We start from the raw sequence: 25,310 nt of genomic DNA, 5'->3' as shown, positions 1-25,310 counted from the left end.
ACAGACTTCACCTGCGGGGATGAGTCGGGGCTGAAGCCTTGCCAAGCGGCTGACCCCAGAGTTAGAGGCGTCCGAGCCCGAGCCCGGCCTCGTGGCCCCGCTGTGGGCACCGAGGGCTGCATCTTGTTCTCATTTGCACAAGGCCACCGCACCAACAGTGGTGGCCCTGTGATCACAAGTGGTTCCTGAACCACAGGAGGAGACATTTTTACAAACTATAATAAGGGGATCCCGAGTTCATGCTAAGATGACCGACCAACGAGTCCGTGGGAGAAGCCTGGCCGCTCTGACCTGGACGCTGGGCTCTCTCCCCCCAAAACCCAGGTGCGGGAGTTGGAAAGCGAGCGGGATGCTGAGCAGAAGAGGGGGGCCGAGGCTCTGAAGGGGGCCCACAAATATGAACGCAAAGTCAAGGAGCTGACGTACCAGGTAGGCATCTTCAAAGCCTCAGTGAGCGCTGGGTTGCTCCAACCCCAGCAGAAGCTGCGGTGGCACCGTGCTATGTTTGCAGGCCGAGGAGGATCGCAAGAACATCCTCAGGCTCCAGGACCTGGTGGACAAGCTGCAGTCCAAAATGAAGGCTTACAGGAGGCAGGCTGAGGAGGCTGTGAGTAGGGGGTGGTCCCCGGAAGCCCACGCCCAGGGACCCCCAGCCCTCAGCAGGAGTCTGTCCCGTCACAGGCCCAGGTTTTCATTTGCAGGCTACAAAGTCAGGGACGCCTGCCCTCCTCCCTCCCCTGGTCTGTGTTAAACAAGCCTGCCCACCCCCCAACTGCACTTCCTTGGTGCCTTCTGCTTCACCTTATGTGGCTGGCCCCCTCACTTTATCCCCCGCCCCCAGAACATTCTAGCCCACCCTGTGAGCCCCACCTCACCCTGATGCCCCAGCCAGCTCAGCCCACCCCACCAGCCCTCCCTGCGCCGGCAACCTGGCCTTAGACAACACCCCGTCCTGGTTCACAACATCCCACCTTGCCCTGTCCCTTGTCCCCATGGCCTCCTCCTTCCCACTCTCCCTAACCGCCTCCCTCCCATCCATTCTTCCTGACCTGCCCTTGAGCAAATAGACCTCAGGGATACTATTACTAGCACGAAGCTGGGCTGGGGCGGCAAGGGTGGGGAGGACTTCTTCTGTTTCAGAAAAGAAATAGTTTGGGAAACTCTAGGTTAAACCAAGTTGAATGGTAGCTTTCGAGGATTTCTCAGATTTTGTCGGTGACGTGTAATGAATGCACTCTTCAAAGTGGACGAGCCATTCCAGAATGCAGCTTTCCCCCACACACACAAACCAGAGTGGAACTTGGAGCCTTTATATTGTATACAGAACAGCCCACAGGACTGGTGTTCTGAGGAACAAAATTTGGGGGACTCTGCAGTTGATAAATGACTGAGCATATGGCTTCTCTCCTTGTCTTGTTTCCCTCCCTGCTCAGGGGTTGGTGGTTCCGCCTTGACCACAGGGAAGCAGATCTGAGCTGGTTAATTGGAGGGGGAGGGATCTGTGCCCATTGGATGAGCAAGGTCACAGCAGGACTGCCTGGGAGGGAGGGTGCCCAGGAGGCCACCTTCTTCAAGAACCTTCGGATTGCCCTCAGTAGACGTAGACAGTGGCCTGGCCACCAGGCAGACAATCCCAGGGCAAGGGGGATTGGGCCACTGGCCTCTGACCCTCCAGGTGCCTTGGGAGGACTCAGGACTTGGGTCCCAGCCAAAGAGCCCCAGCAGGGGGGCTTCCTCAGGCTCTTGCCCCTCCATCTCCCATTCAGGAAGAGCAGGCCAACATGCAGCTGTCCAAGTGCTGGAGGGTCCAGCACGAGCTGGAGGAGGCAGAGGAGAGAGCGGACATTGCCGAGTCCCAGGTCAACAAGCTGCGGGCCAAGAGCCGAGATGTGGGGGGCCAGGTGAGAGCAGACAGCTTCCCCAGAGCACCCAGGGGGAGCGTGGAGGGTGTCTCTTGGTGCCTCTTTCCTGCTGCTGGCCATGCACTCACAGATGCCACCCCTTCAGCCAGGCCCCTGCTGGTTCCAGAGTCATGGGGCAATGAGCAGCAGGGGACAGGGGGCCACACGCCTTGTCACCCCCATCCCTCCCTGTCCTAAGTGGCGCTGCCCAGGAAGCCCCTGTTTTTCGGGGGCCTCGTCCCTCTCCAGGGGCCCCACAGCTTTGTTTTTACAATGTGCAAGGGCAGACAGTGCCATCCCTCAGTATTTTTTCTGGAAGTTAGCCTTTCCAAGCTCTCCACGTGAAAGCAGTGCTCAGCCTTGCCTTGGGTTTGACTCATTTCCCAATTGTTTTTCTCCCACAGAAGCTGGAAGAATGAGGCCTTCCTGATGCCCGTTGCCATGCGACACGCCGGTAGAGGGGAGGGAGGATGTTGGGAGAAATAAAGTCTCCTCACTCCTCGTCTCTCTGATTCTGCGTGTTCACAATCACCGTCCATCCTGCTTGCTCGGGGTACTTGGAGAGGCTTGCCCTATCTGCTATACATATAAAGAAACAAGGGATGTGAGAGTGGGCCCTCTGGCTCCAAGCAGGAAAGGTGGAGAGCCAACTCACCCCCAAGTAAATCACTGGTTTCCTTCGCACTCAAGTCAAGTCCCTTGCAGATAACTAGAGCACATTTTCCTCCTCGGAACGCGGAATTGTTTCAAATTCACTTCCCCGGTTTCTCTCTCAACTTTCAGACAGGGAAACTGGGCCCAAGTAGATGAAGCCCTCTGACTGCAGTTACCCGAGGTAGGGTGGAGACGAGACGGTCAGGGTCCCAGACTCCCAGGGAGTGCTTTCTGCTAAGAAATTCTGCTTTTCCATCCTTTCCTTCTTAGAGGCTGTGTTTTCATCCACTGCTCCCCATGACATCTGAGCAGGGAGTAGGTGTGCCCCAACTCATTCCCTCCTGGGAAACACTGGTAGGGGCTTGCCTACCTTCTCCTTCCAGCTGTGTTCACTCCCCTCCACTGGCACGGATCCCTCCCACGGTGCCCAGAGCCAAAATGTGAAGGGAGCAGGTGGGCCCCGAGAGCCATTCGCTTCCAGAGTCCAGGCTGAGGCTGGCCCAGGTGCCAAGAGAGAAGCCCCTGCTGGTTTGGGGGCTCACTCCTGGATCTTCATCAGATTGTGTTGATTTGCTTACACGGAAGGGATAAGGATGTGGTGGAATGGGATAAGGACAGGATTAGGAGCTGAGACTAAATTTGAGCCTCGGCCTGATCACTTCATAGCTGTAAATGCCTGGCCTTGGGTTGGCTTTGGGTTGGCCACACATTCTCTGAACCTGACTTGCCTCAGTGGTCATGCTGACTGAGGGCATGTGCTTGGGTTCTGACAAACCTGGATGGAATCCCAGTGCTGTCACATGCCAACTGCGTGGCCTTGGGCAAGTCAGTCTTCTCTCTGAGCCCCATTTTCCTTATTCTGTAGGGTGGAGATAATAAAAATCATAGCTTCACTGGGACGGGTGAGGGGCTGGGGTGGTGACAAGGGGTGTAAGGTTTCTTTTTGGGATAATGAAATGTTCTAAAATTGATTATGGAGATGGGTGTGTAGCTGTGAATATACTGAAAGCCATTGAATTGTATAGTATGTGAATTATATCTCAATAAAACCAAAACTGGCTTACTCTGTACCAGGCACCAAGATAAGTACACTATCCTCTAACATCTTGGATCATCCCTTCTCTCTATCTTTCTAGATCCAATCCTCCTTTCCATCTCATCACCAGCCCACCCCACATACTTACAACACAGTGGGGTTGGAAGCTGAAGGCAGGTGGCAGCACTGATGGTGGCAGGAAATAATTCTGAGGTCAGGTGACGTCATATGTCTGACATTACCATCATTGTCATCATCACCATCATCATCATCACCATCACCATCATAATCATCACCATCACCATCAACATCATCACCATCATCACCATCACCATCATCATCATCACCACCATCATTTCCATCATCATCACCATCAACCACCTTCATCACCATCACCATCATCATCACCATCATCATCATCACCATCACCATCATCATCATCACCATCATCATCATCACCATCACCATCATCATCATCACCATCATCAACCACCTTCATCACCATCATCATCACCATCACCATCATCATCACCACCATCATTACCATCGTCAGCACCACCATCATCGACATCATCACCATCACCACCATCATCATCACCATCATCACCATCATCAACCACCTTCATCACCATCACCATCATCAGCATCACCACCACCATCAACATCATCACCATCATCAACCACCACCATCATCATCACCATCATCACCATCATCAACCACCTTCATCACCATCACTGTCATCATCAGCATCACCACCATCATCAGCATCACCGCCATCATCATCACCACCATCATCATCACCATCGCCATCATCATCACTATCATCAGCATCCCCACCATCATCATCACCACCATCATCAGCATCCCCACCATCATCCCCACCATCATCATCACCATCATCATCATCATCACCATCACCACCATCATCATCACCATCATCACCACCACCACCATCATCATCAGTGCTAAATTTTAGGACTGGAAGAGTCTATTTAAAAAGATCTCTTCAATCTCCTCAATTTTACAGACAAGGAAACTGAGGTCATTCTCAAGGTCCCTAGATATCAGCCCCAGTCCACCCCTCCCAATAATTTCAAATACACAAAACAACTGTGTATGTGTTGAGGGTTCATATGCTCCTTTTTCTCCCTTCCATTCAAGCCACACAACAAACCAATCAGGAGATCAGGCTGATATCACTCATTTTCTAGCGGTGTTGCAGACAAGCTAAGGCTTGTCCAGTGTTGAGAGGATGAGATTGCAGCTCTCCAGACTCTCCGTACAGCACACAGTCTCACAATGGTGGGTTTTGCCTCTGTGTAGACATGTGATGTAATGTTAAGAGCCCTGGGTTCCAACCTGCCTGGGTGCCAGACCTGCCTCACCACTAACTAGCTTTGTGATTTGGGGCAAGTGGCTTCATGACTATAAGCTTCAGCTGCCTCCTTCCTGTACAGTGAGAGTGTAACACTGTACTTTATAGGGTTATTTTGAGAATTAAATAAGATGATTCAAGAGATACCCTTGGTCTAGAGCCTGGCACCTCGTTAGCACTCTGGGAACCTGTCATCATGATGAGAGGGGTGAGACATGGCCTCAGGACAGGGATGGAATGTAAGACAGGGGTCCAGATGCACAACAGTCTGGGGTTTGGCTGTGTCTCTAAGGGGCTTCCTCTGGTTTGAGAAGATAATATACCATGCAGTTGGGGGTCATCAAAAGAAATTACTATGGAATTCCACTCCTCGCTGACATCCCAACAAAAGCAGATCGGGATCCCATCCCCTCAAACACTCCCCAGTTCACCTGGCGCTCCCTAAAATGAAGCCACCCCCACACATCTCTGCACTTACCCGGCTCCCCATATCCCAGCTCTGGGCCCCCAGATCTCTGAGTTAGAAAGCAAGAAAATTCCTCTATCCTTCCCAGTGCATGACAGTGTTTCTACTACATCGAATCCTGATCATGGAATGAAGGGATGAATGAATGAACGAGAACCTTCCATACCTAGACACCAAGTCTGTCCTGATGAGACATTTTTAATTTTCTTTTCTAAGGACCAGAAGAAGAGAAAGGAGTAAAGATGAGGCCCCTGTGCTGAGTTTTATTTCCTAGCGTCTGCATGTCAAATTCCAGCCGACAGCTGGACCCTCAGGCTCTTTGGTTGGGCCCCTTGGGCCCCTCTAACTCTCTGGAAAAACCAAGAGGGTGGCAGAAAGCACCTTGCCTTGGGTCTCCCACGGAGCAAGGTAGAGTGCGCATGGGACCAATGCGTGCATTCCTGTCTTGGCGCGTCATATTTTCTAGAAGTCCTTGGGCAGGTCAGGTGAGGTCTCTGGAAGTCCGGGCACTGCCTACCAGGGTGATGGGGTTTTTGAAAAATTTCTAAGTGATACTGTGCAAGAGGTCTCCTCAACCGTGTGGTATTGCCCAAACTGAAGGTAGCATTGCCGAAGTCTCACTAGCAATAACAACAGAGAGAATGATATGGCTGCCATGATAATTAAATTATTCTTCAGTAGTAAAGCCCAGCCAAAAAACCAGGACGCGGGGGCCTCTGGGCTTTGGAGAGCGGAACCTACCCCAGCCCCTTCAAAACAGAACTTTTGCTGCCACCTCCTGGCTGTGGAAGGACACACTTTTCATTATGCAAATGCAAATGACCTTGAGACTGCACTCCTTAAGTCTCCAAAAAAGATATTCAGAGAATCGGAGGTGTCTTTGGGATTCGTGATCATCTGGTCTGGGCCCCTCTTTTTGCAGACGAGAGAATTCAGATTAGTGATAAGGTTTTGTAATCCCTGAGGATTACACCTGGGTCTCCTGGTTCCCAGGCCAGGGCTCCCCCACCTGAGTGTCCATAGAAGAGGGCCTCATAGAAATCTCCAGATGGAGGGCTAGGACCAGCCAGGCAGAGAGAGTGAATGGCCCTGACAGCAGAGGCTGGGACCACCACCAAGGGTCTGCTCCCCAGACCCCTTCTCCTCCTCCCAGAAGCCTCTGCAAGGCTGGAAGAGCAGTGTTGGCCCCAGGGTAGAAGACAATACACTTTCAGAAACAGCCCCCTGCCCCTAACAGGGGAGCTGACCAGACCCTTAATGGCTCTGGGATGAAGGTGGCCCAGGACAGTTCCAAAAGTCAGGTTCCTTGGCCTTTTTCCTAGCCCCAAGACAAAGGATCAGGGTGGTCCTGCCCCAGCGAGATACCCAAGATCAAGACCTATGCCATTGGACCGACCCTTCAGACCCCTCCACCTTTCTCCAGTCTCCCGAAGAGGTTGAAAGGGCCATCTTCCTTGCTCTCTGGCTTGCGAGTGGGTCCAGCCAATGGGGAGCTGAGAAAAGCAGAAGGAAGGAAGAGAGTAAGGCCAACGATATTCGTTCCCTGGGTCCCTCTTTGCAGACCTGCAGGCAAAGGTCCCATTTCCCAGAAGATGTGCGACTCCCCCCAGCCCTCTCCATCCCCATCGCCAGTAACTGGTCCTCACGCCCACTGCTTGCACATTCAGGCCCAGTGTCATGGAGCCCTGAGGTGCCAGACCTGGAGTCCCGCGGCAACCCTGCTGTTTCCCCAGTACCTGACCACACTCCTGCAAACCCTCCTCACATTATGCTAATCTGGGCGGGCCATCTATTTCCTGCTGGGCCTCTGCCTGATGCAAGACCCCCACCCTGCACATCTATTTCAGGGCTCCACTGCCCTCCTATGGAACAGGACCAGCAGACCATGCCAAGTTAAGAGGTGCTGGCCAAAAAGAAGAGGAAGCAAAGCAACCAAAGCATTTATTTGGGGTCTTCGGGATTGAAATCCGGGAGGCACCCAGTTTACCAGAATGGAAAGTGTGCTCCAAATGACAAGCAGAGAGTACAGGCTTATAAAGGCAAAACCACAAAATGACATGGGTTATTTTGAAAGGACTACGATTGGCACTGACAGAGTTAAAGGGACTATCTACCCCATGATTGGCTATTCAGTGAACAGATGCTACATTGTCTCAATTCCAGTCCAAAGTAGAAGGATGTGTTCCAGGAGGTAGCGAGGTACAATTCACAAGTTGCAATTGACAAAAGTCAAAAGTCCGCTGTGTTCTAAAAATTGAAACAGGAGGTGCATGCAGGCTTCCTTCCTCAGCGTCCCCTCCCTCGCCCTGCCCCCCGCCCCCCATCCTGATTGGCTCTCTTAGCGGTGGTTGCTGCACTTTGGATTCTCCTTTCCAACAGAGTGCTACCTAGCTGCACTGCGCGGACATCTCTGGGTCCCAAATTCCATCCAGATAGCTAATAATACCTTCACTTTCATTGCACGCTTCAGCCTGGCACAGACCTTCCCCAAAATCAAGGTTTTAAGATGGCTTCCAGGTCCTTTTGCTTTTATTTAAACCGGAACTCACATGCACGCATAGCTCTCGAACCCAGTCCTTTCTTCTGGGATCCAGTTGGCACCAGTGTGTACTGGAACCAGCTCATACCGGCTCACAAGAGCCGACTGTAAACGTTTTAGGAATTTCCCGAGCCACTCATTCTACACTGCAATTATTAAAAATGAAATTACAGAAATTTACAAGGAGACGAAGTATATTAAAAACAAAGGTCATTTAAAAAAATGAAAAACTTTTAACTTCCTAATTATTTGCTGCATTTTATTATTGCTTATGATCTTAAGGTTATCGACTTAAAACTTAAAACTGTGTGGTGGGAATACGATTTAATGGTGGGTTCCTTGCATTTCCTCCGATGCCGGAGTTCAGGGACATCATGCTGGTAGCTTGCCATTGGCCGTGGTGAAAATATTTACATCGCAGAAATGGGTGAACACTGCAATTCAGGGCTGTCTTATTTGTTTGCATGTTACACATTCACCAGCACCAAGTGGAACCAATGGGATCCAAGTTAAAACCAATCTGCAATTCTGTACGTACAGATACTGGGGTACGTAGGGCCAGACCCACCCCCTCCCCCACCAGCCTCCCACCAATCCCACTAGGTCAGCCTATTCAAGGCTGCAAATTGAGAGGTCTTCTCAGGGATAAGGATTTACATCCTGCAGATTGTGGGGCAGTGAGGAGAACAAAAAGGAAAGTGGATTCTTGCTGCCCCAGCCCGAATTCCACGGCTCTACCCTGGTGGTAAGAATTTATTCCGCTCTGACAGAAAGTCCGTTTCCAGGGTCTAGCAAAACGAAGATTTATTGGTTCACCTAAATGAAAATTCCAAGGGTAGTCAATCTTCAGGCTGCCTGGACCCCACCGATACATGGTTGGGTCTAGGTTTTCCAATGATTTCTGGTTTTTCTCTTTCTTTCCGTATCTCAGTTCTGAATTCCTCTAAATTAATTTTATTCCCAAGAAGCCTGCCCCTTTGCGATTCCAAAACAGCCAGGCTTCTATCTTCTATCTTAAAATCTTATGCCTGCGCTGAAAGGAAAGGAATTCTCTTTCCCAGGTGCTTCGGCAAGAGCCCCAGGGCCGGGTCTCGCTGGTTCTGATTGCCCAGGTGGTCAGGAGGGTGTAGGAGGGGGGGAGCTTAAGATTGGTTGGGTCTGAATCACAGGGGTCAACCCCACCCAAACCCCACGAATGGAGAGTAAGCAGGGGTGTTCCTTCTTCCTCCTATCAGGTGAGGCTCCTACTCCCAGAGGAAGCAGTGTGGGTAGGAAACAGCACTGTCCCTGATGAGGACTCACCAGCATGTCCCTGCTGAGTCTGCTTCTCCCTTCTGGAACTGGGCTGATGGTGCCTTCCCACGGGGCCATGGTGTGGGCCAATCCCCACGATGGCTATGAACCCCTGGCACAGAGTGGGCCATCTAGAAACGCCAGTTGGCATTTCCCCTACCCTTTTGCCCTTTACTCACCTCCCCTGTCCCCCTCCACGAAAGGGCCCCTGCTGCTAATCTACGACTCTGAGCTATAGGCAATGTATGGGGTAGTTCCTCTCACTCACTGTCCAGCCAGCTTGCCGTCAGACCCAGCAGACTCCCCTTGGCCTTCCACACTCCTGCTAAGTTAAGAGTCTCACTTCTCCTAACATAACATCATTTCCTCCCCCGGCCCGTGACCTGAATTCCATGTAGGGCCTCTCACTGCTGACAGAGGGGGAAGACCATTGATCAGAGGCGCTGCCCCGAAGCCCGGGAGCTTCCTGTCCCATGAGTCAGGAAGGAGAGGTCCAGGTGGGGCCAGACAAAACATCTCGTCCCAAATCAGGACGTGGCTGGGATCCGAACCCAGGGCCAGCCCACAGCAGGCGGTGGTCTTGCCGGGCTCGATGCTTACGCATTCGACAGGGAACTGAGACCAGCCAGGAGCTGTTCTAAGTACTGGGAACGTAGTCGTGAAAGAAATAACAAGTGTGAGAAGCGTTTTCCTCTCAAAGGTATTCCAAATTTATCTAAAGGGTCAGCTGCTCCCCCGAGCGGCTCCTGATCGTTACCGGCCTCACGTGCTCTCTCCCGGCCCTCAGCGAACACTCAGCACCTTCCGTCTGGGCCCGGGGAGGGCTGGTTTCTCTCCCCCATGGAATGGCCAACTCCGTCCAGGAGCTCATCATCTTAGGATGCTCTAGGGTGGATGAGGCAGTTCTTAGACGTTGCCAGAAAGGATGAACTGTTCCTAACAGCATCTTTGTGAGAAAATCATTGCAAATAACCTAAATTGCTTAGTAATAGAGGACTGTCGGGATATATTATGGGCATAATTATAATAAGAGCCACTAACATTAACTGAGCTCTTTTTATGTGCTAGGAGGCTTTTTGAAGAATTTTACATGCATCATCTCATGTCTCACAAAACTCCTCTCTGCTACAGGCTCTTACTTTATTCTTTACAGGCATGGCTCAGAGAGGTTAAGAATTGGCCTGAAGTCACACAGCCAGTGAGTGGTGGGGTTCGAGCTTGGAACCACCATGCTAGTCTAGGATTGCTTGGAGGGTTATGTATATTGTAAAAGGCAAAACCACAAACAACATGTGGCTACCTCGACATGTGTATATTAACGTATTTACTAAAAGAAATTAAACAAACAAAATCCAAGTCAATATATCAGTACAGATCATAGCCCTGTGAAAACATATGGATGTGTCAGGCAGGCCCCCGATCAGGGTAATGAAAAGAAATTTCTAATCTCTGAGTCTTCATTTATCTGTGAAGTGGTGTCTAATTTCTTATAGTTATCTACCTGTGAGTTTTATGCCCCTGAGACTGGCCAAACTCTTCACTAATTTGATGGATGATCCTTGCTGAGATGCTAAGGCGTGAGACTGGCCCTGTTCTGTTCCTTCCCAGCAAACACATTTTATAGGTTTTTCTGGAACAAAGCTTGGGGGGAGTCCCATTGGCTCTGGGCAGTCCCAGGAGACTGGGGAGGAGACCACAGGGGGGTGGGGATGAGGGATCCTTGTGAGGAGTGCCACAAAAGTGACAGCCCCTTCTTCCCAGCAAAGGAAGGAGGCTCAGTGCTACCCTCCAGCCCCGGGATGCTATAAGGGACGGCAGATAGGAAAGCCCACGTTACTCGTGTAGACTTGAGGTGACTCCAGAGGGGGTAGCAGGGAGTCCTTGGACAGGGCGGTGGGGGCAGGAGGCTCACCAGGGCATGAGGCCAGTTTGGGCAGATGCTCACTGCACTGTCCAGCTCTGGAGTGATTTCCTTCCTCTTGCCTGAAGAGTTTCCCAGAAGCATGAGAAATCTGAAAATTCCCCTGGGGCTGGAGCCAGCCTAGAAAATGCTGAAGGAAACAGGGCCAAGTGCCAGGAACGGGGGGGGGGGGGGGGGGAAGAGGGTGAAGGGAGAAGAGACCATGCAGGCTGAAGGCCAGGGAGTGGATAACGTCTCTAGGAGCAGCCTAAATTGGGGGCCGCGGGGTGGGAGAGGTTGGTGCGTAGAAACATTACTGCCTAAAGAGTAGCTGAGGAAACCAGCTCATATTAAGCCCAGAGAAGCAGCCTGGGAATGTGAGCATGATCATGGCTTCAGATACACAGCTAAGACACTCGGGAGAAAAGAGAACAGGCTCTAGTCTACTCTCACTATGGTCCAACAGCATCAGTATCCCCTGGGGGCTTAACAATGCAGAATTCGGGGTCCCTCCCAGACATAGTGCGTCCATCTGACACTGCTGTGGCATCCAGGTTCGTGGTCAGCGGACCCATACCCACCACGGAACGGTGTGGCAGAACAGGTGTGGTGAGAGGTGTACGGTGTGAGCTGCGGACTCATCATGCCCGGTCAGGTCTCAGAGTCTCTAGAAGAGCTTGTGAAACTGAAGACCGCCCAGCCCCATGCCCTGGAGTTTTGGATTCATTCGTTCTGGGGTGGGACTGAGAATCCGCATTTCTCCTATGCTCCCACGGGATGCTGATGCTGATGCTGCTGGTCCTGGGATGCAGGGAGAGGACAGGTCCAGAGCAATGGGTAAGAGTTACAGCCCCAGGAGCTTGCTTAATACAAAGAAGGGTGTCCTCACAATGACTGTTGCCCGGCACTCTTTACAAACACTTAACACGATAGCCCCGTGAAGCACGTCTGTTAACTTAGCGTTTCTGTTTCAGAGATAAGGAAACTGATTTGCCCACGGCCAAGTGGGGCAGAAGAGATCCACATCACTGGGTGGTTCAGATGGAGTCTGAGGGGCTGAGTTTGGGTCTGATGGTTTTAAGGTCTCTCCTGCCTTGAAGACGCTGGAGCCTCGTTCTGAATTCCAGCCAGCTGGCTTCAACGGGGCTCATGCGGATCTGTTATCCTAGCTGCTTTCATTCCCCAGAGGTGACGCTCTCCTCTCACTGGGAGTCAGGCTCTAGGCTAACGTACTCAAAGATCTTGACCCACAGACCCTATGGCGGGCATTGCGGTGGTCCTCCCAGATTCCCCTTGAATTGCTCAGGCTCCCATCACTACCGCTACTGGGAATGTTGGTAGCTGACGGCTCTCAGCTAAGCCCCCCCGCCCCATTACCACCAGGAATTACACCTCACCCAGGATCATGCCGCCTCCCTGGGGAAGAGAAGGGGTAAAGGATGAGCCCCTTGCTCAAAACAAGGTAAGAGCCCAGCTCCGGAGTCCCAACCCATCACCCCAAGCGCATGGGATCGACTGAGACCTCTCTTGTGGATGCATCACGATCCAACGTCTTCCATGACCAGTCCTGCCGCCTTCATGCCCCCATCCCTGGGTTGTTGTGGAGAGGCAAAGAGATAGAGCTCATATCTCCCCAACTCACTAGCCAGATAGTCTTGGGCATAGCAAACCTGTCTTCCCATCTGTGAAATGAAAATAATAATAAAGTCCATCTCATAACTGGAGCCAGGATGGCAGAGATGGGGGCCTCCCAGAATGGAGGTGGCCTGGGTCCCTGAATCACAGCACAGAGGACAGTTGCTCAGGTGGCCACTGGCCTGCACTGGATGGGTTCCAGATGGCCTCTCCAGAGAAATCCCACACAACCCCATAACCAGCTTAGGGCCAGTTCAGTAGCACCATCCAGTATCTGCTCTTCCTTCCTCCCTATCTCTCTTCCCTGTTCCCCTCACTCTTGGGGCCAGAGGTGAAACCAGCCAATAAAGCATCAGTGCATTAAAAAAAAAAAGAAAAGAAAACGATGGTGGGAAGGCCTGGGTGGCTCAGTTGGTTAATGACCAACTCTTGACTTCAGCTCAGGTCATGATCTCAGGGTCATGTGATTGAGCCCCGTGTTGGGCACAGTGTCTGCTTGAGATTCTCTCTCTCCCTCTCCCTTTGCCCCTCCCCCTGATCATACTCTCTCTCTCTCTCTCTTTTTTTTTTAAAGATTTTATTTATTTATTTGACAGAGAGAGAGACAGCGAGAGAGGGAACACAAGCAGGGGGAGTGGGGGAGGGAGAAGCAGGCTTCCCGCCGAGCAGGGAGCCCGATGCGGGGCTCGATCCGAGGACCCCGGGACCATGACCTGAGCCGAAGGCAGACGCTTACCAACTGAGCCATCCAGGCGCCCCCCTCTCTCTCTCTCTTTATGTCTCTCTCAAAAAAAAGGGGGGGAGGATTAAAAGAGACAATTCATGAGAAATGATTAAACAAGACCCAGCACGCACATTCTGCACTCAGTAAGTGGTCACCATCATCTTCGTCATCATCATCTTGAAGGCTTATCGCTTCTTGGGAATTATTAAAAATTTCTAGGTCCAGTAGAGTCGACGTCATAGAGCATCCACACGTCGGAGTGTGGTCCACAGACCTCTGGACGTCTTGACGTCTGCAAGGTCACAACTACTTTCATTACAATTCTGATATGTCATGTCCCTATTTCACTGTGTCAGCATCAGTCCTGATGGCACAAAAGCAGCGGTAAATTATAGGTGCCTTCACCAAATCAAGACAGTGGCACGAACGTCTGCTAGCACCATTGTCTTCTCTCTGCCTGGCGCTCTCAGGAAAACACAAAACTCAGGTTTCCTTCTGCATGTCCTCAATTAGCAGTATGCAGTATTGCTTTTATTAAACCACAAACCTTGAATACACTTTTAAAATATTCTTTTTTAAATTTTATTTATTTATTTGAGAGAGAGAGAGAGCACAAGCAGGGGGAGCGAGAGAGGGAGAAGCAGACTCCCCGCTGAGCATGGAACCTGACGTGGGGCTCAATCCAGGACCCCGGGACCATGACCTGAGCCGAAGGCAGACGCTTAACCGACTGAGCCACGCAGGCATCCTGAAAATTCAAATTTTTGAAAACTTGTATCTGCCACCCTGAGTGCTGGATTTTCCAACACCCAACACTTAAAGACATTTCTGATGATATTGGGGGTGATGGAAATAAATATGATGTTTTGATATTGTACAAGGAAATGTGTTAACATTTGGAATACCCATGTAATTGAGTGAACCAGTATTTCCCCAGTGACCAGAGCATGATGCTACAAAACCATACATGGGTACAAGATCTACTCAAAGTGCAAAATAAGCCAATGGATTTTAACGGAAAGTATGAAAGTGAAGGATATTAGATTTCACACTGCAACTCACTTTTAAGAAACTACAAATGGTCAAGTTTTGGTGAACAGTCAAAAAAGAACATCTATAATTATCTGAAAAGCTATTAAATATTCCTCCTTGGGGCACCTGGGTGGCTCAGTTGGTTAAGCGTCTGCCTTAGACTCAGGTCATGATCCCAGAGCCCTGGGATCGAGCCCGCATCGGGCTCCTTGCTCAGTGGGCAGCCTGCTTCTCCCTCTCCCACTCCCCTTGCTTGTGTTCCCTCTCTCGCTGTCTCTCTGTCAAATAAATGAATAGAATCTTAAAAATAAATAAAATAATATAAAATATTCCTCCTTTTCCAACTACATATCTACGTGAGCCTAAATTTTCATCACATCACATACTTTAACAAAAAAAAAGCTTACTGTAATAGATCTAATACTAGAAGCAGACATGAGAATCAGCTATCTTTTATTAAGCCAGAAATTAAGGAGATTTGCAAAATTGTAAAACAATGCCATTCTTCTCATTAATTTTTCTTCATTTTGGAAACTGCAATGATTTTTTTCATAAAAGTGTATTATGCGTGTTAATTTTAATGGGTTAATTAATGTTATTTTAAATAAATTAAATATTTTTAAATTTCTCAGTTCTGTTTTTTAGTACACTAAGTATCAGTAGATACGAACCACACAGACAAAAGTCCTTTGGGTTCCTCTAAAACTATAAAGGGGTCCGGAGAACAAAACTTTCGAGAACTGGTAGCACAGGACATCAGCTAAGGTTTGAAGGGAACTTTTGTGGCCGGAGCTTTGAAAAGCCATATAGACCTCCCCCCCTTTCCACTCCTCCCCACGTATCCCCTCAACCTGCTCCCAGTGAGGTAACCGTCCCCAGGGTGCGGTAGAGGAAAAAGGAAAAGGAAACCTTCTCTCACTTCTTTTCCTGGAATGTGCCCTGACCGGCCTCCCTGTGCGTGTCACGCCCTGTCCTCCCAAACAAACTCTGGGCTGGCGACCCCATCACAGAAGATGCTGAGAATGTCTGGGCCAGGCGGGAGAGGTGAGAGGTGGAGGGAGGTTGTGGGGCCAAAGAACAAGAGCTGCTTATCGTCCACACTTGGATGCTGATTCTGCGACTTCTGGCCGAGACTCCGAAGAACAGTTGAGGAGTGAATGTGAATGTCACTGATACACTGGCCCCTGGGGCTCTAGACCTCGGCTTTCTATAATCCCCCATCTCCTTCCCAGCCCAGAAAGCAAGCCACGGGGGCACCTTCCCCAACCACCACATATCCCACAAGCCTTACAAAAACGGGCGCCTGGGGGGCTCACTCGGTTAAGCTTCTGCCTTTGGCTCAGGTCATGGTCTCAGGGTCCTGGGATCGAGCCCCGCATCAAGCCCCACATTGGGCTCCCTGTTTGGTGAAGTGCCTGGTTCTCCTTCTCCCTCTATCATTTCCCCCACTCCCACCCCGCTTGCGCTCTCTGGCTTTCTCTATCTCTCTGTCAAATAAATAAGTAAAATCTTTAAAAAACAAAAAACAAAAACAAACAAAAAAACCCAAACAACAACAACAAGAAAAAATGAGTTTCTTGCTCAGCTTAAGGGAAGACTGGTATACATGATCTGCAGTCCACCCTGACTCTTGATTTCACCTCAGATCTTGATTTCAGGGTCGTGAGTTCAAGCCCCATGCTGGGCTCCACTCTGGGTGTGTAGCCTACTTAAAAAAAAAAAAATACATACACAGATTAAAGAAGAAAAATCACGATCATTTCAATGGTGCAGAAAGAAATGTTTGATAAAACTTAACACCATTCATCATTTTTAAAAAACGCTTTTTAATCTAGGAATAAAAGGGAACTTCCATGATCTGATAAAGAGTGTCCGCAGAAAGGCTTACAAAAACATCAGACCCTAATGGTGAAATGTTGAAAGCCCTTCCTTTCTTACCTAATATAATACAACAGGAAAAGGAAACAAAAGAGACAAGGATTGGGAAGGGGGTAACAAAATTGTCATTATTTGCTGGTTGTAGACATAAAATTTTCTGAGGAATCCATATGTAAATATTAGAATTAATAAGAGGGCTTAGCAGATAGCTGTTTTCAAAATGAAAATACACTAAATGCAATGAAGTAGCCACGATTGTATCTTGGAACCAAAAAAAAAAAAATAAAAAAAGGATACTACTGGAAAAACTGATGAAATCCAAATAAAATCTCAAGTTTATGTATTGGTAATGTATCAGTATTGATTTCTTAGGTTTTTTTTTTTTTTAAGATTTATTTATTTATTTATTTATTTGAGAGAGAAAGAGAAAGCATGAGCAGGAGGGGCAGAGGGAGAGGGACCGAGAATCCCTAGCTGACTCCCCACTGAGCATGGAGCAGGACGCAGGGCTCGATCCCACGACCCTGAGATTATGACCTGAGCCGAAACCAAGAGTTGGATGCTCAACCGACTGAGCCACCCACGCACCCCAATTTCTTAGTTTTGATAGCTATGCCACGGTTATGTGAGATGTTAGCAGTGGGGGAAATTGAGTGAGGGGTATACAGCAACTCTGTATTCTTTGCAACTTTCCTGTAAATCGAAATTCATCCAAAACCAAAAGTTTCTTTACAAAAAACTTTTCTAAATCAAAATACAAAAGTAAATTCTATTTGTGTATAACACGTACCAAACAGGTAGAAAAGTGATTTTTTTAATTATATGCTTGCAAATGAATATTTTAAAAAATCAAGTTCCTGGCAGCAAATAAATTATGTTGCTTTCTTCTACAGAGAAAATAAAGAACTTTTTCATTAGGAGCTATTAAAAACACCTAAAACAAAGATATAGCACGTTCATTGATTGTAAGAGTCAGTAGCATAAAGGTATCAATTCCTCCCAAATTAATTTAGAGATTTAGTACAACCCAAATTAAAAATGACTACAGACTTTTAAATTTCTTCCTTAATCCCTCCTTCCTTAATCCCCTCCCTACATTCTCCTTTCTCTCCCTCTCTCTGCCCCCCTTGGTAGAAATTAACAAGTTGATTCTAAATTTTATAAGGAATTGTGTAAGATCTAGAATAACCAAAGAATTTTTTAAAGAGTTTATTTATTTATTTTGAGAGAGAGAGAGAGAGCACAAGCAGAGGGCAGGGAGAGGGAGAAGCAGGCTCCCTGCTGAGCAGGGAGTCCGATGAAGGGCTCGATTCCAGGACCCTGAGATCATGGCCTGAGCCCAAGGCAGAGGCTTAACCGACTGAGCTACCCAGGTGCCCCAAAAGTAGTTTATTTTTAGCATAGAATGTGCTCCAGAAAATAGCTGACATTTCTCGGGTGCTTATATGTACCAGGCACTGTCCTAAGCCTTTTTGGGTAAATAATAGTCATTCTATCCTCCCAGCCCTTCAAGGAGGTAGGTACCATTTCAGCCCCATTTAGCATCTTTAGGGGACAGCAGCGAAGCCAAGGAACACCAGTGAGAACAAGGTCCACGGTGGAATCCCTGGTCCCCAAAGGGCTCTGGCTGCCAACACACTGCGGAGAGATTCAGACAGGGCCTGACCTCCCCATCTGAGCTCACCTGCCCTACACATATTGTCTCCTCGGGGGGACCCAAGGGAACCATTGGAACCTCTGGGATTGGGTTTCAGGCTCAAATTAGCCCCAGGCACTCACAAAGCTGGAAAGTGTTAGGAGGAAGGGGGCGGATTGGTGGGGGAGGAGATGGGGATGCAGAGAGAAGCTTCCTAGAGCATTAAGATTCTGACGGGTGCCAAGAACAAACTGGGAATTCCCAGAATATTTCCTTTTGTTTTTTCCTCTTTAGTATGAGTGCCATTCACAAAACCCTTGGCACCTAACAACAGCAGCTAAAATTCTGTTTCCAAATGTGATGCAAATCACCCCTCCTGCCCCCCCACCTCCTCTTAGGGCCAAGGGAGAAACTCAGCAGCGAGCAGAGAGAGGATCGATGCCCTGGCTATGCAGAGTCTAGGCGGCATCATGCCATGGGGGTGGGGAGGTGGGGGAGGGGCAGGGATTGTTACAATGTCCCCCCATGATAACTTACCACTTGGGCTGTTGGAACTTCCAGAGAAGGGGTGACAAACTGGGCTTGCTTGTTTGTAGCCACTCCTCCGGGGAATCATTAGCCCAGGGTGACACCACCCTTAGAGACCCACTTACCACTTCCCAGGACCGAGGAGGGAGGACGTGGCAACTGAGGGGTCTGGGACTTCACTGTAAGGTTTGTCCTTAGACTTCATCTTGTCCTGAAAAACTCTGGTTGCCCTTGAAACTAAGGAACAAGGGGAAATGGTATATCCCAAAGAGTGTGTGCCCTTCTGGTGCCAAACAACCCCAAAGGCAATACCAATAAGAACTATTATTTACATTTATGGAGTGCTTACTATGTTCTGCATACAGTTCTTTTCAGCTTTTTACTCCCCCTAGACCACCATGAGGGGGATATTCTGTGCCCACTTTGTATTTGCAAAAACAGAGGTTAGAGTTTGCCCAAAGCCACCCTGTAGAAAGGGAGGGGGCCTGGATTTCGCCGTGGGGGTGACTTTAGAGCCCACATTCTGCAGTCCTTCATCACACTGCCCTGCAGAAGCAGGAGAGGGCAAGAAAGGCAGAAGATCCCAGCCCGCTGTTCTCTGCAGCCCCCTATCACTCTCTAGTCTTCGCTTGAGCGAACAATAGGACCCCACAGCCTCTGGGGTCCCAAAGGGCTCCCTCCGGGCCACCATGCTCCCTGTTCACTGGTTCTCTGTCTTACCTGGAGGGCCTTGGGGGCAAGTTCTCAAGGCTGCAGTCAGTCTCCTTGTCCCTGTTACCTGGCCCCCTGCCTGGTGGGCTCTGGGACCCCAAAGCAGGGCACAATGCCCTGCTGCTGATCTGGGAGGGTCGTACTGGTTCACAGAAAGTCATGCGCTGTGAGTCAGGCACACAACATCCCAACCTCCCAGAGCCTGGCTTTACCATGGATGTCCCCGCGGGGACAGCTCTAGCCCTTCCCCTCAGGCATGTACAAGGTACAGAATTGCTAGTGATGATCATTCTGCATTTGGGGTAGGGAACGTCCCCCCAAACTCTCTCTACTTCCCTCCCTCCCTCTCTCTCCTTCCCTATCTCTCCCTCCCTCCCTCCCTCCCTCCCTCTCTCTCTCTCACACACACAAACACACACACACACAAGCTCCTTATTTCCTGTACCCCACAATGCCTTTCCTTATTCGACAGAAGAACAAAGCCTTTTTGAACCTTAGCCTGTACAATCACCACCAGCCTATTTCCAGGCACTCGTGAAAATCCCTTTCATTACCACGGGCTCCTCTTTCTGCCCTGCCAGTGTTTTAAGGCTGTTCTTTAACCACCCTATTCTCTCTGTGCAGCGCGGACACGTGCTCCTCAGACCCCCGTCGCTCTTTTCCGCTTTGCTCTCCCCTCTTTCGTCCTCCTTTTCATTGTTCTGACTGATCTCTGCCCAGTAGGTTTTGTGAAGTTTCCTGCTGTGATCCCTTCATCTTTAGCCTGCTTGTCTGTGGTATTTTGTAGTAGCGCCCTGTGGTGGGGAACAGCCCCTTCCCATCCTCAGCCCGCCCGATTTCTCCCATCCATATTTTCCACCTCTCTGCTGACTTACCCTTGCTGGGACCAGAATGTCAACCCCACGAGGACAGGGCCCTCCCCGCCATGTTCCATACCCCATCCCTGGTACCTAGGACAGCGCCAAGCATCCAGTAGTGGCTCAGTGACTATCTGCAGAATTCGTTAAATGAGCTACCCAATACGTGCACCCCGATGTTTATAGCAGCAATGTCCACAATAGCCAAACTGTGGAAAGAGCCAAGATGTCCATCGACAGATGAATGGATAAAGAAGAAGTGGTATATATATACAATGGAATATTATGCAGCCATCAAAAGGAATGAGATCTTGCCATTTGCAACGACGTGGATGGAACTGGAGGGTATTATGCTGAGCGAAATAAGTCAAACAGAGAAAGACATGTATCATATGACCTCACTGATATGAGGAATTCTTAATCTCAGGAAACTGAGGGTTGCTGGAGTGGGGGGTGGGGTGGGAGGGATGGGGTGACTGGGTGATAGACACTGGGGAGGGTATGTGCTCTGGTAAGCGCTGTGAATTGTGCAAGACTGTTGAATCTCAGATCTGTACCTCTGAAACAAATAATGCAATATATGTTAAGAAAAAAAAAAAAAGAAGAAGATAGCAGGAGGGGAAGAATGAAGGGGGGAATCGGAGGGGTAGACGAACTATGAGAGATGATGGACTCTGAAAAACAAACTGAGGGTTCTAGAGGGGAGGGGGTTGGGAGGATGGGTTAGCCTGGTGATGGGTATTGAGGAGGGCACGTTCTGCATGGAGCACTGGGTGTTATGCACAAACAATGAATCATGGAACACTACATCTAAAACTAATGATGTAATGTATGGGGATTAACATAACAATAAAAAATTTTTTAAAAAATGAGCTACCCAAGTCATCCTTAACTACTCAAGTCATATCCCAACACACATGCCTTCACGAGGGGAAAGCATAACAGAGTGGTTAAGAGAGTAGGATATGAATGTTGCTCTGCCACCCACCAGCCCGATGACCCACAAGCTCCCCGTGCCTTGATTTCCCCATCTATAAAATGGGATTATCAGTAGTACCTACCTTGGAGTTATGGGGAAGAGTAAATGAGTCAATACACATAAAACACCTAGAACTGTGTCTGGCATGAAGTGAGTTTCAGTAAATGTTAACTACAACCATCATTATGTACTAGAGGCAAAAAGATGGGAAGGACATTTTAGTATATGTGCTGCCGAAGCGAGCACAAGATGGGAAGGACATAATCCTAGCATTTGGGACAGCTAGACAAGCTAATGTCAGGGAGGCAGGAAAGAGGGGCTGTAGAGTGCCTGGAATGAGAGCAGCTATGCCTACATTGTGGCGGGGGGGGCAGGGAATTGGGAAAGGTCACTCTGGGTCTTGAGGGTTGACTAGGAGAAGGTCAGATTCGAGGCAGGGCATGTGAGTGAGGTATGAGGAGGGAGGGTAGTTTCGGGCCAGCCTATTAAAGATAAGTACATTACAGTTAGTGTACAATTAAACAAAATGAAAGAAGCTTCCCGCGTGCACTATGCAGAACTTCGTCCTCAAAAAATATCCCTACACTAGGCTTTCCTCATTTTGGACTCATCTCAAAGTCCAGTAGAACTTGGCTGGAAGGTCACAGAGAGTGGTCACTTTTTCCGAGACCATTCTCCATAACCGGTGCCTTTTCAACTAGTTTTAAGATATCTATTGACATGATGGACCTTAAGACTATTATTTTAAAAGACCTTAGAAGAAGCAAAATGAAATCTATGATCGAACCATATGATCAGATCACAAACCTCATAGTTTTGTGGGTTTTTTTAAAAGATTTATTTATTTATTTGAGAGAGAGAGAACATGAGGTGGGGAGGGGTAAAGGGAGAGGGAGAGAGACACTTTAACAGGCTCTGTGCTTAGCACGGAGCCGGATGCAGGACTCAGTCTCACGACCCTGAGATCACAACCTGAGCTGAAATCAAGAGTCGGACCCTCGACCAACTGAGCCACCCAGGAGCCCCCCTAAACTTCACAGTTTTTAATTTGCCAAGCCTTCTGCTTTCAAGCTAACAACAGCTTCTTAAGGCAAAGTCTCAATAATTTCGCTCATTCAACAACTATTTAATGAACACCTACTATGTGCAAGGCACTGTTCAGGAATAAAACGCTGAGAAAAACAGCTGGAAATCCGGACCCTCGTGCAGCTTGATTCGGGGAAAGGATAAATTTTAACTTGGTACTGATGGAGGCACAAATGGAGTTTGCCACAACTGTATCTCGGATTTCCTATAAAGGGATTTAACGCATTACAACTCGAGTCAAGAGGTATTTGAAGTCACAGAAATTAGGGACACTCAAATAGGAGAACGGTCAGAAGAATCCTTTTATCAGGGGTGCCTGGGTGGCTCAGATGGTTAAGCCTCTGTCTTCGGCTCAGGTCATGATCCCAGCGTCCTCTGTCCCTCCCCGCTGCTCGTGCTCTCTCTCTCTCTCAAATAAATAAATAAATAAAATCATGGGGCGCCTGGGTGCCTCAGTCGTTAAGCGTGTGCCTTCGGCTCAGGTCATGATCCCAGGGTCCTGGGGTCGAGCCCCGAATCGGGCTCCCTGCTCAGTGGGAAGCCTGCTTCTCCCTCTCCTGCTCTCCCTGCTTGTGTTCCCTCTCTCGCTGTGTCTCTCTCTGCAGATAAATAAATAAAGTCTTAAAAATAAATGGGTCCAAATATCTCATTTATGCCAACTCATGGGGCTTTGGGCTCCCACACATATGGGAAATTGGAGAGTGACAATTCAGTCAAAACAAAAGCTTGGCGTGACACAGTAAAAAGGAAAAGAAAAACCCCAAACAAAGTTTTATGTGTGTCTCTGCACACGTGTTTATGAGAAAACACCCCCACACATAACGTTAAAAGGCCACACTGGCCTGATTACTTCCTAAGACCAGGCATGTCCTTGCAGTTCTGACCACATTCAAATGTCGTAATTCAACATGACTTTGGATATCCGCAAGTCCTTTCTTTAGGCTGGACAAGGAAAACCAAGTTGTTTGGCAAAAGAATACAACTAACTCATCATCATGCTTCTGTTAGTCCAGCCTCAAATATCTGTGGATTTATCTCTCTATTCTCTATTCATTTGTTTACCCACCCACCCACTTATCTTATCATTTATCTATCTATCTATCTATCTATCTATCTATCTATCTATCTATCTATCATCTAACCATCCGTCCATCCATCCATCCAAACACTAATTCATTTCCTTGGGGCTTTCACTATCCTTTCTTCCTTGCGCTATGCTAAGCCTTCACTTTTCACAAGGAATGCCTTTCCCCCTTTTCCATTTTGTGAAATCCTACTGATCCTTAACATTTAGGTTCAATTTTTTTTTTTTAAGTAATCTCTACCTCCAACGTGGGGCTCAAACTCATGACCCCAAGATGAAGAGTCGTGTGCTCTACCTATGGGGCCAGCCAGGTGTCCCTGGTTCAATTCTTCTTTGGAAGATCATTTATGGACCCCCAGTGCCAGCCCAAGGTGTTATCATCTTATTTTTATGGTGCTTCTGTTTTGTACCCGTTTTTCTATGTCATAAATTACTGCCTTCAACATCTCTTCGCTGTTGTGCTGCATTGCTCTTGTCTCTTGCAACGGAAATAATCTGCATTGGTTCTTATCTCCCCAAGTAAATTGCAAGCTCTGTGAAGACAGAGACTATGGTTTTTACCCCTTTGCAACCTCCCTCCACAGCTTGCCTCTTATATAACGTTATGCAAATTGTAGGCACTCAACAAATATACTTCGATGGGGCATGCAGTTTCCTCATCTGCAAAGTACGGATAATATTGGTGTCGTAGGAATACGTGAGGATTAACTGAGATAATATATATTAAAGAGCATCTTAAACTGCAAAATCCTAAAAACATTATTATTTATAATATTTCTCTATTTTTTAATAAAAATAAGTAATAATGAATAGCCATATGCCAAGTTATCTACAGTCTGAATGAACAAAGATTTTTCAGTAAAAATTTCATTAGTACGGGGGTGCCTGGGTGGCTCAATCAGTTAAGCCCCCGACTCTTAATTTTGGCTCAGGTCATGATCTCAGGGTCGTGAGATCGAGCCCCGAGTTGGGCTCCACATTCAGTGGAGAGTCTGCTTCTCTCCCTCTGCCTCTACCCCTCGCCCCTCCCCCCACTTGCACCTGCTCTCATCCCACCCCTACCTCCACTCCTAACGCCCCCTCATGCGCTTGTGCACTCACTCTCTCTCTACTAAATAAATAAATCTTTAAAAAAATATTTCATAAGTACATACAGAATCATTACCTCTGCAAGGTACCAGAGCTACAAGGTGGATGAAATATAACCCTTGTCTTTAAGGAGCTCATGTTTTAGCAGAGGAGCAGGAATAAAAGCACCTGTATTGTGCGTGAGGATGCAGAAAGCACCAGAACACAGACACAGGTGCTCAGGGACATTTAAGGGATTCCTTAATTCTGTCTGGGGATTAGGAAACACTTCAAAGAGGAGTCATCACTTGAGCTGATGCTGGAAGATGAAAAGAGAAAAAATAACTGTTTCTTCTAGAGAAGAAACAGCATAGACGTGCAGGATGTTTTTGGGGAGGAGGAAGGATTGTCTAATCACAAGCTGAGGGCCTAGGAAAGGGGTTGGGAGATTCTAAGACCCAGGGGCTGATGCGCAGATAGGGAGCCCAGCAAGGGCTTCACGAGTCGCAGAGTCAAGGTAAGGAGCGTGGCCTTGATTTCAAAGGTGATGTGAAGCCACGGAGGAGGGGAATCAGTAGATTCGTATAGACTAAGTGACTGTCAGTAGCATGCTTTTGGCTGCAAATATGACAGAGACCCAACTAAAACCGGTGTAAACAATAAGGACATTCATTATCTCACTTAACTGGAAATGCAGGGGTAGGCAGGCTGCAGGCATAGAGTAATCAATCCCCCAAAGACCCCTGGTCTTCCTGCATCTCCACTGTGCAAACACTAGTTATCGCTTTATCCTTGAGGTGCTTTGCAAAATGGCAAAATGGCCAGTAACACATTCAGGCACAGCCAAATCCTGAAGCATCCCCCCAGCAGATACCCCTCCCCAGGTCTTGGGTCACGTGGCCCTTTCAGAAGATAGAAGCATTTGCT

At 48.6% G+C, this 25,310-nt stretch overlaps 1 protein-coding gene across 1 annotated transcript in view; it reads left to right on the top strand.

Annotated features, from left to right (window-relative positions):
• The window catches only part of MYH13 (myosin heavy chain 13), a 48,227-nt gene extending 45,907 nt beyond the window's left edge, over window positions 1-2,320 (top strand). The window contains 4 exon segments of the mRNA XM_032431680.1: window positions 325-429; window positions 512-607; window positions 1,767-1,907; window positions 2,306-2,320. Coding sequence (XP_032287571.1) covers window positions 325-429; window positions 512-607; window positions 1,767-1,907; window positions 2,306-2,320 — 357 coding nt within the window.
• The last annotated feature ends 22,990 nt before the right edge of the window (window positions 2,321-25,310 follow it).

This window comes from Phoca vitulina, unplaced genomic scaffold (genome assembly GCF_004348235.1).
Source record: "Phoca vitulina isolate PV1807 unplaced genomic scaffold, GSC_HSeal_1.0 scaffold47, whole genome shotgun sequence".
Lineage (NCBI taxonomy): Eukaryota > Metazoa > Chordata > Mammalia > Carnivora > Phocidae > Phoca > Phoca vitulina.
The sequence above is the reverse complement of the archived record's forward strand: the minus strand, read 5'-3'. Positions and strand labels throughout refer to the sequence as shown.